General features: G+C 44.8%; 1 protein-coding gene across 1 annotated transcript in view; it reads left to right on the top strand.

Annotated features, from left to right (window-relative positions):
* Positions 1–14,985, top strand: part of f2 (coagulation factor II (thrombin)) — an 18,418-nt gene extending 3,433 nt beyond the window's left edge. The window contains exons 5-15 of the mRNA XM_078261389.1: positions 85–150; positions 1,939–2,047; positions 2,837–2,973; positions 3,929–4,222; positions 4,741–4,854; positions 6,904–7,030; positions 7,899–8,066; positions 8,369–8,542; positions 11,837–12,015; positions 13,943–14,013; positions 14,827–14,985. Coding sequence (XP_078117515.1) covers positions 85–150; positions 1,939–2,047; positions 2,837–2,973; positions 3,929–4,222; positions 4,741–4,854; positions 6,904–7,030; positions 7,899–8,066; positions 8,369–8,542; positions 11,837–12,015; positions 13,943–14,013; positions 14,827–14,985 — 1,598 coding nt within the window. The remainder of the gene's footprint in view (positions 1–84; positions 151–1,938; positions 2,048–2,836; positions 2,974–3,928; positions 4,223–4,740; positions 4,855–6,903; positions 7,031–7,898; positions 8,067–8,368; positions 8,543–11,836; positions 12,016–13,942; positions 14,014–14,826) is intronic.
* Positions 14,986–16,309: the final 1,324 nt, after the last annotated feature.

Raw genomic sequence — 16,309 nt, 5'->3', positions numbered from 1 at the left:
TCTGTCTCTCTGCGTGTCTGTCTGTCTCTCTGCGTGTCTGTCTCTCTGTGTGTCTGTCTCTCTGTGTGTCTGTCTGTCTCTCAGACTGTAAAGGAGTCCAGACCCTGAGAACCCATGAGAGTATCAACATCATCCGGGAGTGTATCACAGGTAAATACAAATAAAGTTACAACTTTATTAACACGACAGAAAAGGATGGAGGACAGGGAAGGGACCAAGGAAAGGAAGGGACCAAGAAAAGGAAGGGACCAAGGAAAGGAAGGGACCAAGAAAAGGAAGGAAAGGAAGGGACCAAGGAAAGGAAGGGACCAAGAAAAGGAAGGGAAGGAAGGGACCAAGGAACGGAAGGGAAGGAAGGGACCAAGGAAAGGAAGGGACCAAGAAAAGGAAAGGAAGGAAGGGAAGGAAGTGATCAAGGAAAGGAAGGAAAGGAAGGGAACAAGGAAAGGAAGGAAAGGAAAGGAAGGGACCAAGGAAAGGAAGGGACCAAGGAAAGGAAGGGAAGGAAGGGACCAAGGAACGGAAGGGACCAAGGAAAGGAAGGAAAGGAAGGGACCAAGAAAAGGAAGGAAAGGAAGGGAAGGAAAGGAAGGGACCAAGGAAAGGAAGGGACCAAGAAAAGGAAGGGACCAAGGAAAGGGACCAAGGAAAGGAAGGGAAGGAAGGGATCAAGGAAAGGAAGGGACCAAGAAAAGGAAGGAAAGGAAGGGACCAAGGAAAGGAAGGGACCAAGGAAAGGAAGGGAAGGAAGGAAGGGACCAAGGAACGGAAGGGACCAAGGAAAGGAAGGGACCAAGGAAGGGAAGGGACCAAGGAAAGGAAGGAAAGGAAGTGACCAAGGAAAGGAAGGAAAGGAAGTGATCAAGGAAATGAAGGAAAGGAAGGGACCAAGGAAAGGAAGGGACCAAGGAAGGGAAGGGACCAAGGAAGGGAAGGGACCAAGGAAAGGAAGGAAAGGAAGGGACCAAGGAAAGGAAGGGACCAAGGAAAGGAAGGGACCAAGGAAAGGAAGGGACCAAGGAAAGGAAGGGACCAAGGAAGGGAAGGGACCAAGGAAAGGAAGGAAAGGAAGTGACCAAGGAAGGGAAGGAAAGGAAGGGAACAAAGAAAGGAAGGGAAGGAAGGAAGGGACCAAGGAAAGGAAGGGACCAAGGTAAGGAAGGAAAGGAAGGAAAGGAAGTGACCAAGGAAGGGAAGGAAAGGAAGGAAAGGAAGGGACCAAGGAAAGGAAGGGACCAAGGAAGGGAAGAGACCAAGGAAAGGAAGGAAAGGAAGGAAAGGAAGTGACCAAGGAAAGGAAGGAAAGGAAGTGATCAAGGAAAGGAAGGAAAGGAAGTGACCAAGGAAAGGAAGGAAAGGAAGTGATCAAGGAAAGGAAGGAAAGGAAGGGAACAAGGAAAGGAAGGAAAGGAAGGGAAGGAAATGAAGGGAAGGAAGGAAAGGAAGGGACCAAGGAGAGGAAGGAAAGGAAGGAAATTAAGGAAAGGAAGGAAAGGAAGGGAAGGAAGGAAATGAAGGAAAGGAAGGAAAGGAAGGAAAGGAAGAGAAGGAAGGGAAGGAAGGGAAGGAAGGGACCAAGGAAAGGAAGGAAATGAAGGAAAGGAAGGAAAGGAAGGAAAGGAAGGGAAGGAAGGAAATGAAGGAAAGGAAGGAAAGGAAGAGAAGGAAGGGAAGGAAGGGAAGGAAGGGACCAAGGAAAGGAAGGAAATGAAGGAAAGGAAGGAAAGGAAGGAAAGGAAGGGAACACGGAAAGGGAAGGGAAGGAAGGAAATGGAGGAAAGGAAGGAAAGGAAGGAAAGGAAGGAAAGGAAGGGAACACGAAAGGGAAGGGAAGGAAGGAAATGAAGGGAAGGAAGGGAAGAGACATGGAATAAAATGCCTCAGGTGAGTAAAGTTGTGTGTCTTTGTGTGTGTGTGTGTGTGTGTGTGTGTGTGTAGGTCAGTGTATCTCTGGTACAGGAGTAAGCTATGAAGGAAACGTCAACATCACACAATCAGGAAGAGAGTGTCAACACTGGAGACATAGCTTCCCACATCCCATAATAAGGTAACCAACCAACCTGAACACCACAACTACCAAAACAAAGACAAGAAAACATCAGCTCAACAGTCCCGCCCACAGCGGGTTGGATAAGTACTCCATTACCCACAATCCTGAACAGTCCCACAATCCCACAGTGATGCCTCTGATTGGTGGAGCTCATGCTGGGGTGTCAGTACCCGATCTGTGCTGCCTGCACGATCCGTCACGATGATTCACGATCTGTTCCACGCGTCTGACGTTAGCCTCTGCCGGGAAGCTAACGTTAGTTTAGCTAACAGCTAATTGGGCTAACCGCTAACTGACAGCTTGAGTCAGTCTAAAATAACGTGAACTCAAACTAAACGCTGGGTGAAGCCGTCTACAGCTGACGTAGCAGCCGTTATATATGTTAACGGTTATCTTCAGGTTTATTTTGAGGGTCTTTTAAAGTCATTACATGCTGTCTCAGCTAGCAGTTAGCCCAATTAGCTGTTAGCTAAACTAACGTTAGCTTCCTTTGTTCAGTGGTGCGTGGTGGTTTATGGGAGGAGTATTCTTTGCTCTGAGATGACGATAGGTACACAGTCTTGTACCTTTGACTTTTTGGGGATTTTCTGTTTGTTTTTTCAGTCTAAATGATACGTTGTATGCTAATGAGTCACGTAGCGTCTGGCTAGCCTAAGACACGGTCTAAAACTCTTTATATACAGATAAAAAGGTCTCTCAGAGGAAGACTGTTGAACTCTATACAATCTAAGGAGCCTGACTCGTCTGTCTGTCTGCCTGTCTGCCTGTCTGCCTGTCTGTCTGTAGGGAGTTCAACGCTTCAGCTCCAAACAGCATCCTTCATGAGAACTTCTGTAGGAACCCAAACAACCGTCCAGGGGGACCGTGGTGCTTCACCAAAGACCCCACGGTCCAGAAAGAGGCCTGCAGGGTCCCCATATGTGGCAAGTACCAACTGACAGACTCAGATTATTATTCTAAGTGTCTGACAACATTATGGGATGGATCCCTACAGAGATAGACCTTTTAGTTAAAGAGGAAGATCCTTTTAGTTTAACATGAAACAGCCCCGAAATCACCATCACCAAACTACACCAGACTCCATGTAAATAATCAGGACTTTTAGCGTGTATAGAGCCAGCATATCTCCACCAGACTCCATGTAAATAATCAGGACTTTTAGCGTGTATAGAGCCAGCATATCTCCACCAGACTCCATGTAAATAATCAGGACTTTTAGCGTGTATAGAGCCAGCATATCTCCACCAGACTCCATGTAAATAATCACTACTTTTATCAGCGTAAAACACACTTCATTCAAAGTGGACAGAAACCTAATAAAACTACCAAAAGCCGTCTTGGTTCATCTTTCCACTGTTCCAACAATCACCACTCTGGTTTGGTTGAAATAAACCCTTAATTCACCCATTTACATGTAGAAATATGCTGGCTCTATACACGCTAAAAGTCCTGATTATTTACATGGAGTCTGGTGGAGATATGCTGGCTCTATACACGCTAAAAGTCCTGATTATTTACATGGAGTCTGGTGGAGATATGCTGGCTCTATACACGCTAAAAGTCCTGATTATTTACATGGAGTCTGGTGGAAATATGCTGGCTCTATACACACTAAAAGTCCTGATTATTTACATGGAGTCTGGTGGAGATATGCTGGCTCTATACACGCTAAAAGTCCTGATTATTTACATGGAGTCTGGTGGAGATATGCTGGCTCTATACACGCTAAAAGTCCTGATTATTTACATGGAGTCTGGTGGGTTATGAACAGTTCCTGCCATCCAAAGATGGGCGCCAAAAACATTGTATTTGATAATCGAAAGCTACTAAAATACTATCTGTACCACTAATGTAAAAACCCTTTTTCTTTTCATAAAGGTAAGCCATTTGTCCCGCCCACTGTGGCCCCAGAACCAATCAAAACAGGTGAGTGTTTACCCAGCTATGGCATCGACTACGTGGGCGACCTGGCCGTCACTTTGGGCGGCCACACCTGTATGCAGTGGTCGTCGTCAGCGGCGAAGGCCCTCAGCGCGGACAAGGAGTTCATCCCTGAAGTCAGTCTCCCCGGCAACAAGTGCCGTAACCCTGACAACGACCCTGAGGGCCCCTGGTGCTACGTGGAGGTTTCTGGGAACGTGACGATCGACTACTGCGACCTGCAGCTGTGTGGTAAGTATTCACGGCCTCTGAAACGACCTCATTCATTAGGATATATACAAATAACTAACCTGTCTGTCTGTCTGCCTGTCTGTCTGTCTGTCTGTCTGTCTGTCTGTCTGTATGTGCGTGTGTGTGTGTGTGTGTGTGTGTGTGTGTGTGTGTGTATCTGTATGTCTGTCTGTCTGGCTGTCTCTCTCTCTCTGTCTCCCTGTCTGTCTGTCTCTCTGCCTGTCTGTCTCCCTGTCTGTCTGTCTGTCTTCCTGTCTGTCTGTGTGTCTGTCTGTCTCTCTCTCTCTTTGCCTGTCTGTCTCCCTGTCTATCTGCCTGTCTGTCTGTCTGCCTGTCTGCCTGCCTGTCTGTCTGTATGTCTGCCTGCCTGTTTGTCTGCCTGTCTCTCTGCCTGTCTGTGTGCCTGTCTGTCTGTATGTCTGCCTGTCTGTTTCTCTGCCTGTCTGTGTGTCTCTCTGCCTGTCTCTCTGTCTCCATGCCTGTCTGCCTGCCTGTCTGTGTGCCTGTCTGTCTCTCAGAGGAAGCGTTGGATGATGACTCTGTGACATCAGAGACCGGGGGACAGCAGCGCTCCGTCCTGACCAACCGGAAGATATTCTTCCAGCCTCGAACCTTCGGCCAAGGAGAGAGTGGTGAGCCCATCCAGACTCACTGGGAGACTGTTTACTGGCTGACTGCCTGTTTCTCTGTTTACCAGTGTGTGGCGAGCCTCCTGACTGGCTGGTTGACTGCCTGTTTCTCTGTTTACCAGTGTGTGGCGAGCGGCCTGACTGACTGGCTGACTGCCTGTTTCTCTGTTTACCAGTGTGTGGCGAGCGGCCTGACTGGCTGGTTGACTGCCTGTTTCTCTGTTTACCAGTGTGTGGCGAGCGGCCTGACTGGCTGGTTGACTGCCTGTTTCTCTGTTTACCAGTGTGTGGCGAGCGGCCTGACTGGCTGATTGACTGCCTGTTTCTCTGTTTACCAGTGTGTGGCGAGCCTCCTGACTGGCTGGCTGACTGCCTGTTTCTCTGTTTACCAGTGTGTGGCGAGCGGCCTGACTGACTGGCTGGTTGACTGCCTGTTTCTCTGTTTACCAGTGTGTGGCGAGCGGCCTGACTGACTGGCTGGTTGACTGCCTGTTTCTCTGTTTACCAGTGTGTGGCGAGCCTCCTGACTGGCTGGCTGACTGCCTGTTTCTCTGTTTACCAGTGTGTGGCGAGCCTCCTGACTGGCTGGCTGACTGCCTGTTTCTCTGTTTACCAGTGTGTGGCGAGCCTCCTGACTGGCTGGCTGACTGCCTGTTTCTCTGTTTACCAGTGTGTGGCGAGCGGCCTGACTGGCTGGCTGACTGCCTGTTTCTCTGTTTACCAGTGTGTGGCGAGCGGCCTGACTGGCTGGCTGGTTGACTGCCTGTTTCTCTGTTTACCAGTGTGTGGCGAGCCTCCTGACTGGCTGGCTGACTGCCTGTTTCTCTGTTTACCAGTGTGTGGCGAGCGGCCTGACTGACTGGCTGGTTGACTGCCTGTTTCTCTGTTTACCAGTGTGTGGCGAGCCTCCTGACTGGCTGGCTGACTGCCTGTTTCTCTGTTTACCAGTGTGTGGCGAGCGGCCTGACTGGCTGGTTGACTGCCTGTTTCTCTGTTTACCAGTGTGTGGCGAGCCTCCTGACTGACTGGCTGACTGCCTGTTTCTCTGTTTACCAGTGTGTGGCGAGCGGCCTGACTGACTGGCTGGTTGACTGCCTGTTTCTCTGTTTACCAGTGTGTGGCGAGCCTCCTGACTGGCTGGCTGACTGCCTGTTTCTCTGTTTACCAGTGTGTGGCGAGCGGCCTGACTGACTGACTGGATGACTGCCTGTTTCTCTGTTTACCAGTGTGTGGCGAGCGGCCTGACTGACTGGCTGGTTGACTGCCTGTTTCTCTGTTTACCAGTGTGTGGCGAGCCTCCTGACTGGCTGGTTGACTGCCTGTTTCTCTGTTTACCAGTGTGTGGCGAGCCTCCTGACTGGCTGGCTGACTGCCTGTTTCTCTGTTTACCAATGTGTGGCGAGCAGCCTGACTGACTGGCTGGCTGACTGCCTGTTTCTCTGTTTACCAGTGTGTGGCGATTGGCCTGACTGGCTGGCTGACTGCCTGTTTCTCTGTTTACCAGTGTGTGGCGAGCCTCCTGACTGGCTGGTTGACTGCCTGTTTCTCTGTTTACCAGTGTGTGGCGAGCGGCCTGACTGACTGGCTGGTTGACTGCCTGTTTCTCTGTTTACCAGTGTGTGGCGAGCCTCCTGACTGGCTGGCTGACTGCCTGTTTCTCTGTTTACCAGTGTGTGGCGAGCCTCCTGACTGGCTGGCTGACTGCCTGTTTCTCTGTTTACCAGTGTGTGGTGAGCGGGCTGACTGACTGGCTGGTTGACTGCCTGTTTCTCTGTTTACCAGTGTGTGGCGAGCGGCCTGACTGGCTGGTTGACTGCCTGTTTCTCTGTTTACCAGTGTGTGGCGAGCCTCCTGACTGGCTGGTTGACTGCCTGTTTCTCTGTTTACCAGTGTGTGGCGAGCGGCCTGACTGGCTGGCTGACTGCCTGTTTCTCTGTTTACCAGTGTGTGGCGAGCCTCCTGACTGGCTGGTTGACTGCCTGTTTCTCTGTTTACCAGTGTGTGGCGAGCGGCCTGACTGGCTGGTTGACTGCCTGTTTCTCTGTTTACCAGTGTGTGGCGAGCGGCCTCTGTTTGAGAAGATTAAGAAAGCCGACAGCAAGGAGGCGGAGCTTCTGGAGTCGTACCAGGAGAAACGCATCGTCGGGGGCGACGGCGCCGAGGTCGCCTCGGCACCATGGTAACCACACTCAAACACCATAAGCTGTCACCATGGTAACACCAAACACACCACAGGTTTCTGCACCTCGAGAGAGGAGTCCCTACTAGACAGCAATTCCGCTCCTCTAACGTTGTCAACGTAACGTTGTGGTAACGTTGTGGTAACGTTGTCATAACGTCCTAACGTTGTGGTAACGTTGTCGTAACGTCGTCCTAACGTTGTCCTAACGTCCTAACGTTGTGGTAACGTCCTAACATTGTGGTAACGTTGTCGTAACGTTGTCCTAACGTTGTGGTAACGTTGTCGTAACGTCGTCCTAACGTTGTCGTAACGTTGTGGTAACATTGTCCTAACGTTGTGGTAACGTTGTCGTAATGTTGTCCTAACGTTGTGGTAACGCTGTGGTAACGCTGTCCTAACATTGTGGTAACGCTGTAGTAACATTGTCGTAACGCCGCACTAACGCTGTCGCAACGCAGTCCCAACGCTGTCGCAATATTGTCCTAACGCTAGGTAACGCTGTCCCTAACGCTGTGGTAACGCCGTCCCCAACATTGTGGTAACGTTGTCGTAACGTCGTCCTAACGTTGTGGTAACGTTGTCGTAACGTCGTCCTAACGTTGTCCTAACGTCCTAACGTTGTGGTAACGCTGTCCCAACATTGTGGTAACGCCGTGGTAACGCCCTAACATTGTGGTAACGCTGTCGCAACGCCGCCCTAACGTTGTCATAACGCTGTCCTAACGCTGTGGTAACGCTGTCCTAACATTGTGGTAACGCTGTGGTAACGCCCCAACATTGTGGTAACGCTGTCGAACGCTCGCCCCTAACGCTGTCGTAACGCCGCCCTAACGCTGTGGTAACGTTGTGGTAACGTTGTCTGCAGGCAGGTGATGCTGTATAAGCGAAGCCCCCAGGAGCTGCTGTGCGGCGCGAGTCTGATCAGCGACCAATGGATCCTCACCGCCGCTCACTGCATCCTCTACCCGCCCTGGAACAAGAACTTCACCGCCAACGACATCCTGGTCCGCCTCGGGAAACACGACAGGGCCACGTAAGACCTCATTCCCCCCTCTCATTCCCCCCTCTCATTCCCCCTGCTCTGGTGTCCCCCCCTCTCATTCCCCCTGCTCTGGCATTTCCCCCTCTCATTCCCCCTGCTCTGGTGTCCCCCCTCTCATTCCCCCTGCTCTGGTGTTCCCCCCTCTCATTCCCCCTGCTCTGGTGTCTCCCCCTCTCATTCCCCCTGCTCTGGTGTTTCTCCCCTCTCATTCCCCCTGCTCTGGTGTCCCCCCTCTCATTCCCCCTGCTCTGGTGTCCCCCCCTCTCATTCCCCCTGCTCCGATGACTCTGCAGGTTTGAGCGCGGCCAGGAGAAGATCGTGGCCATCAGCGAGATCATCGTCCACCCGAAGTACAACTGGAAGGAGAATCTGAACCGCGACATCGCTCTGCTGCACCTGAGGCGGCCGGTGGAGTTCACCGACCGGATCCACCCGGTCTGCCTGCCCAGCAAGAAGGTCGCCAACACGTAAGACCCGACGCCAAAACATCGCTTCTGTAGCCACGCCCACAACGCTCCGCTCTCCGTTGACTTGTATTGTGAGAAGGTTTCAAATGCAAACAGCAGAAACATGCTAGACAAACAGTGGTCACTGTTTCCCGATGTTTATACCGATATTTTCAGCACGTTTTCCCGATGTTTTTGTCACGTTTTCCCGATGTTTATACCGATATTTTCAGCAGTTTTTCCCGATGTTTTTGTCACTTTTTTGTCGGTTTGTGCCGATATTTTTCAGCACGTTTTCCCGATGTTTATACCCGATATTTTCAGCACGTTTTCCCGATATTTTTGTCACTTTTTCCCAATGTTTTTGCCGATATTTTCAGCACTTTTTCCCGATATTTTTGTCACTTTTTGTCGGTTTGTGCCGATATTTTCAGCACGTTTTCCCGATGTTTATACCGATATTTTCAGCACTTTTTCCCGATGTTTATACCGATATTTTCAGCACTTTTTCCCGATGTTGTTGCCGATATTTTCAGCACTTTTTCCCGATGTTGTTGCCGATATTTTCAGCACGTTTTCCCGATGTTTTTGTCACGTTTTCCCGATGTTTATACCGATATTTTCAGCACTTTTTCCCGATGTTGTTGCCGATATTTTCAGCACGTTTTCCCGATATTTTTGTCACTTTTTCCCAATGTTTTTGCCGATATTTTCAGCGCTTTTTCCCGATATTTTCAGCACTTTTTCCCGATATTTTCAGCACTTTTTCCCGATTTTTTTCGTCACTTTTTGTCGGTTTGTGCCGATATTTTCAGCACGTTTTCCCGATGTTTATACCGATATTTTCAGCAGTTTTTCCCGATATTTTTGCCGATTTTTCAGCACTTTTTCCCGATATTTTTGTCACTTTTTCCCGATGTTTTTGCCGATATTTTCAGCACTTTTTCCCGATGTTTTTGTCACTTTTTCCCGATGTTTTTGCCGATATTTTCAGCACTTTTTCCCGATGTTTATACCGATATTTTCAGCACTTTTTCCCGATATTTTTGTCACTTTTTGTCGGTTTGTGCCGATATTTTCAGCACGTTTTCCCGATGTTTATACCGATATTTTCAGCAGTTTTTCCCGATGTTTATACCGATATTTTCAGCAGTTTTTCCCGATGTTTTTGTCACTTTTTCCCGATATTTTCAGCACTTTTTCCCGATATTTTCAGCACTTTTTCCCGATATTTTCAGCACTTTTTCCCGATATTTTTGTCACTTTTTGTCGGTTTGTGCCGATATTTTCAGCATGTTTTCCCGATGTTTATACCGATATTTTCAGCAGTTTTTTCCCATTGTTTTTGCCGATTTTTTCAGCACTTTTTCCCGATATTTTTGTCACTTTTTCCCGATATTTTTGTCACTTTTTCCCGATATTTTTGTCACTTTTTCCCAATGTTTTTGTCGATATTTTCAGCACGTTTTTCCCGATGTTTTTGTCACTTTTTTTCCCGATGTTTTTTGCCGATATTTTCAGCACGTTTTCCCGATATTTTTCAGCACTTTTTCCCGATGTTTATACCCGATATTTTCAGCACTTTTTTCCGATATTTTTGTCACTTTTTGTCGGTTTGTGCCGATATTTTCAGCACGTTTTCCCGATGTTTATACCGATATTTTCAGCAGTTTTTCCCGATGTTTATACCGATATTTTCAGCACTTTTTTCCCGATGTTTTTGTCACTTTTTCCCGATATTTTTTGTCACTTTTTCCCAATGTTTTTGTCGATATTTTCAGCACGCTTTTTCCCAATATTTTTGTCACTTTTTCCTGATGTTTTCCCGATGTTTTTCCCGATATTTTGTTTTTGTTGATATTTTCAGAACGTTTTCCGATATTTTTGTCACTTTTTTCCTGATGTTTTTTCCCGATATTTTCAGTACTTTTTTCCCGATTTTTTTGCCGATATTTTCAGCGCTTTTTCCCGATATTTTTGTCACTTTTTCCCGATGTTTATGCCGATATTTTCAGCACTTTTTCCCGATGTTTTTGCCGATATTTTCAGCACTTTTTCCCGATGTTGTTGCCGATATTTTCAGCACTTTTTCCCGATGTTTTTGCCGATATTTTCAGCACTTTTTCCCGATGTTGTTGCCGATATTTTCAGCACTTTTTCCCGATGTTGTTGCCGATATTTTCAGCACATTTTCCCGATGTTTTTGTCACTTTTTCCCGATGTTTTTGCCGATATTTTCAGCACTTTTTCCCGATATTTTTGTCACTTTTTGTCGGTTTGTGCCGATATTTTCAGCACGTTTTCCCGATGTTTATACCCGATATTTTCAGCAGTTTTTTCCCCCGATGTTTTTGCCGATATTTTCAGCACTTTTCCCGATATTTTTGTCAATTTTTCCCGATATTTTTGTCACTTTTTCCCGATGTTTATACCGATATTTTCAGCATGTTTTCCCGATATTTTTGTCACTTTTTTGTCGGTTTGTGCCAATATTTTCAGCATCGTTTTCCCGATGTTTATACCGATATTTTCAGCAGTTTTTTCCCGATGTTTTTGCAGATATTTTTGTCACTTTTTCCCAATGTTTTTGTCGATATTTTCAGCACTTTTTCCCCATATTTTTGTCACTTTTTGTCGGTTTGTGCCGATATTTTCAGCACGTTTTCCCGATGTTTATACCGATATTTTCAGCAGTTTTTCCCGATGTTTTTGCCGATATTTTCAGCACTTTTTCCCGATATTTTTGTCAATTTTTCCCGATATTTTTGTCACTTTTTCCCGATGTTTATACCGATATTTTCAGCATGTTTTCCCGATGTTTTTGTCACTTTTTCCCAATGTTTTTGTCGATTTTTCAGCACTTTTTCCCGATATTTTTGTCACTTTTTCCCGATGTTTTTGCCGATATTTTCAGCACTTTTTCCCGATGTTTATACCGATATTTTCAGCACTTTTTCCCGATATTTTTGTCACTTTTTCCCAATGTTTTTGTCGATATTTTCAGCACGTTTTCCCGATATTTTTGTCACTTTTTCCTGATGTTTTCCCGATGTTTTTCCCGATATTTTGTTTTTGTTGATATTTTCGGGATATTTTCCCGATGTTTATGCCGATATTTTCAGCACTTTTTCCCGATGTTGTTGCCGATATTTTCAGCACTTTTAAATAAGTTTTTGTTGTTTTTTTTCCCACAATTTTGAAGGTTTTTACAGATTGTTTTTGTCGATTCTGTTGTCACTTGCTGGGGGCGGGACTTAAACACGCTCTGTCTCTATGCACGTAACGAGTCACGTGACGTTTGTTTCTCTGCGGCAGCCTGATGACCGCCGGGTATAAAGGCCGAGTGACCGGCTGGGGGAACCTGAAGGAAACCTACAGCCCCTCCGCCAGAAATCTGCCCAAAGAGCTGCAGCAGATCCACCTACCGATCGTAGAGCCAGACATCTGCCGAAGCTCCACGGCCGTCAAGACCACCGACAACATGTTCTGTGCAGGTAACGTTTACGTTTCCTGCTTCTCGTTCATGGTCCCCAGAAGAGGAATCCTGAAGATTATGGTTAGCCTCAGTTTTCACCCAGTTTTCAGTCAGTTTTCACCCAGTTTTCACCCAGTTTTCAGTCAGTTTTCACCCAGTTTTCACCCAGTTTTCACCCAGTTTTCACCCAGTTTTCACCCAGTTTTCAGTCAGTTTTTTGTCAGTTTTCAGTCAGTTTTCTGTCAGTTTTCTGTCAGTTTTTTGTCAGGTTTTTGTCAGTTTTTTTGTCAGTTTTTCTGTCAGTTTTCAGTCAGTTTTTTGTCAGTTTTTTGTCAGTTTTCAGTCAGTTTTTTGTCAGTTTTCACCCAGTTTTCACCCAGTTTTCAGTCAGTTTTCAGTCAGTTTTCTGTCAGGTTTTTGTCAGTTTTTTTGTCACTTTTCAGTCACTTTTCACCCAGTTTTCACCCAGTTTTCACCCAGTTTTCAGTCAGTTTTCACCCAGTTTTCAGTCAGTTTTCACCCAGTTTTCACCCAGTTTTCACCCAGTTTTCACCCAGTTTTCAGTCAGTTTTCAGTCAGTTTTTTGTCAGTTTTCAGTCAGTTTTCTGTCAGTTTTCTGTCAGTTTTTGTCAGTTTTCAGTCAGTTTTTTTGTCAGTTTTTCAGTCAGTTTTTCAGTCAGTTTTTCTGTCAGTTTTTCAGTCAGTTTTTTGTCAGTTTTTCAGTCAGTTTTTCGTCAGTTTTCAGTCAGTTTTTCAGTCAGTTTTTCACGTCAGTTTTCAGTCAGTTTTTCAGTCAGTTTTCAGTCAGTTTTTCAGTCAGTTTTCACCCAGTTTTCAGCTCAGTTTTTCAGCCCAGTTTTCAGTCACTTTTCAGTCAGTTTTCAGTCACTTTTCAGTCACTTTTTCAGTCAGTTTTTCAGTCAGTTTTCACCCAGTTTTCACCCAGTTTTCAGTCAGTTTTCACCCAGTTTTCAGTCAGTTTTCAGTCAGTTTTCAGTCAGTTTTCACCCAGTTTTCACCCAGTTTTCAGTCAGTTTTCACCCAGTTTTCAGTCAGTTTTCACCCAGTTTTCAGTCAGTTTTCACCCAGTTTTCACCCAGTTTTCACCCAGTTTTCAGTCACTTTTCACCCAGTTTTCAGTCAGTTTTCACCCAGTTTTCACCCAGTTTTCAGTCAGTTTTTTGTCAGTTTTATTGTCAGTTTTTCTGTCAGTTCTTTGTCAGTTTTTTGTCAGTTTTTTGTCAGTTTTTTTGTCAGTTTTTTTGTCAGTTTTTCTTCAGTTTTCAGTCAGTTTTTTTAGTCAGTCAGTCAGTTTTCAGTCAGTTTTTTTGTCAGTTTTTCTGTCAGTTTTTTGTCAGTTTTCAGTCAGTTTTCAGTCAGTTTTTTGTCAGTTTTTTTGTCAGTTTTCAGTCAGTTTTTCTGTCAGTTTTCAGTCAGTTTTATGGTCAGTTTTTTTGTCAGTTTTTCTGTCAGTTTTCAGTCAGTTTTCAGTCAGTTTTTTGTCAGTTTTCAGTCAGTTTTCTGTCAGTTTTCAGTCAGTTTTTTGTCAGTTTTCAGTCAGTTTTTTGTCAGTTTTTTGTCAGTTTTTCTGTCAGTTCTCTTGTCAGTTTTTTGTCAGTTTTCAGTCAGTTTTCAGTCAGTTTTCAGTCAGTTTTTTGTCAGTTTTTCGTTAGTTTTTTGTCAGTTTTCAGTCAGTTTTTTGTCAGTTTTTCTGTCAGTTTTTTGTCAGTTTTCAGTCAGTTTTCAATGACTTTTTTGTCAGTTTTTAGTCCGTTTATTTCCAACAAAATACGAAAGAAAACGATTATCCTCTGATGTTTTAGCGCCACTAGCAACTCAACGTTTTTCCTTTAAATATCAGATTTCCTCAATGAATTGGCCAGTTTTTGGAGGTTTTTTGAGGCGCTGGGAGACAGTGTTGAACAGCCAGAGAGTTTGTGTTGCAGGTTATAAACCAGAGGACGCCCAACGTGGAGACGCCTGCGAGGGAGACAGTGGCGGACCGTTTGTGATGAAGGTGAGAACCATTTTATGACAGAAAAACATATCTAAGTGTCCTAGTTGTATTCTTTCTATGGAAGCAAATAAGAGACATTAACACTGGGTTGCACCAGCATTTACGTGTCTGACAACATTATGGGATGGATCCCTACAGAGATAGACCTTTTAGTTAAAGAGGAAGATCCTTTTAGTTTAACATGAAACAGCCCCAAAATCACCATCACCAAACTACACCAGACTCCATGTAAATAATCAGGACTTTTAGCGTGTATAGAGCCAGCATATTTCCACCAGACTCCATGTAAATAATCAGGACTTTTAGCGTGTATAGAGCCAGCATATCTCCACCAGACTCCATGTAAATAATCAGGACTTTTAGCGTGTATAGAGCCAGCATATCTCCACCAGACTCCATGTAAATAATCAGGACTTTTAGCGTGTATAGAGCCAGCATATCTCCACCAGACTCCATGTAAATAATCAGGACTTTTAGCGTGTATAGAGCCAGCATATCTCCACCAGACTCCATGTAAATAATCCAGACTTTTAGCGTGTATAGAACCAGCATATCTCCACATGTAAATGGGTGAATTAAGGGTTTATTTCAACCAAACCAGAGTGGTGATTGTTGGAACAGTGGAAAGATGAACCAAGACGGCTTTTGGTAGTTTTATTTAGTTTCTGTCCACTTTGAATGAAGAGTGTTTTACGATGATAAAAGTCCTGATTATTTATCATGCGACGCTCTGGTGAATTGTGTGTCGTGTGTCTCTGTGTGTCCCTTTAACTACTGTGTAACATGTTAACGTGACTGTGTTTTTGGGTTCAGTACCCGGCAGAGAACCGCTGGTACCAGATCGGCATCGTGTCGTGGGGCGAAGGCTGCGACCGAGACGGAAAGTACGGCTTCTACACGCACGTGTTCAGGATGCGCAAGTGGATGAACAAGGTCATCGACAACACGGGAGGAAACGACGACGACAGCTAGACTCAACGCTGAGAATCTAATAAAGGTTGTCTTCATCTTAACGTCTACGTCTCGGACTCTTCATTTAGAGCCTCCACAAGACCACGGTCACCCAAAATATCTCAGGATGCTGTTCATTCAGCTGTCAGTTATACAGTCAGTTATAGTCAGTTATAGTCAGTTATATAGTCAGTTATATAGTCAGTTATATAGTCAGTTATAGTCAGTTATATAGTCAGTTATACAGTCAGTTATAGTCAGTTATAGTCAGTTATAGTCAGTTATACAGTCAGTTATAGTCAGTTATACAGTCAGTTATAGTCAGTTATATAGTCAGTTATAGTCAGTTATACAGTCAGTTATAGTCAGTTATACAGTCAGTTATAGTCAGTTATACAGTCAGTTATAGTCAGTTATACAGTCAGTTATAGTCAGTTATACAGTCAGTTATAGTCAGTTATAGTCAGTTATACAGTCAGTTATACAGTCAGTTATACAGCCAGTTATACAGTCAGTTATACAGTCAGTTATACAGTCAGTTATACAGTCAATTATAGTCAGTTATAGTCAGTTATACAGTCAGTTATAGTCAGTTATACAGTCAGTTATAGTCAGTTATAGTCAGTTATAGTCAGTTATACAGACAGTTATACAGTCAGTTATACAGTCAGTTATAGTCAGTTAAAGCCAGTTATACAGTCAGTTATACAGTCAGTTATAGTCAGTTATACAGTCAGTTATACAGCCAGTTATACAGTCAGTTATAGTCAGTTATACAGCCAGTTATAGTCAGTTATAGTCAGTTATACAGTCAGTTATACAGTCAGTTATAGTCAGTTATAGTCAGTTATAGTCAGTTATAGCCAGTTATAGTCAGTTATACAGTCAATGATAGTCAGTTATAGTCAGTTATACAGACAGTTATACAGTCAGTTATACAGTCAGTTATACAGTCAGTTATACAGTCAGTTATACAGTCAGTTATAGTCAGTTATAGTCAGTTATAGTCAGTTATAGTCAGTTATAGCCAGTTATACAGACAGTTATACAGTCAGTTATAGTCAGTTATACAGTCAGTTATACAGTCAGTTATACAGTCAGTTATACAGTCAGTTATAGTCAGTTATACAGTCAGTTATAGTCAGTTATACAGTCAGTTATAGTCAATTATACAGTCAGTTATAGTCAGTTATACAGTCAGTTATAGTCAGTTATACAGTCAGTTATAGTCAGTTATACAGTCAGTTATAGTCAGTTATACAGTCAGTTATAGTCAGTTATACAGTCAGTTATAGTCAGTTATACAGTCAGTTATAGTCAGTTATACAGTCAGTTATAGTCAGTT

Source organism: Sander vitreus, chromosome 10, assembly GCF_031162955.1.
Source record: "Sander vitreus isolate 19-12246 chromosome 10, sanVit1, whole genome shotgun sequence".
In the NCBI taxonomy this organism is placed as follows: Eukaryota; Metazoa; Chordata; class Actinopteri; order Perciformes; family Percidae; genus Sander; species Sander vitreus.
The sequence above is the reverse complement of the archived record's forward strand: the minus strand, read 5'-3'. Positions and strand labels throughout refer to the sequence as shown.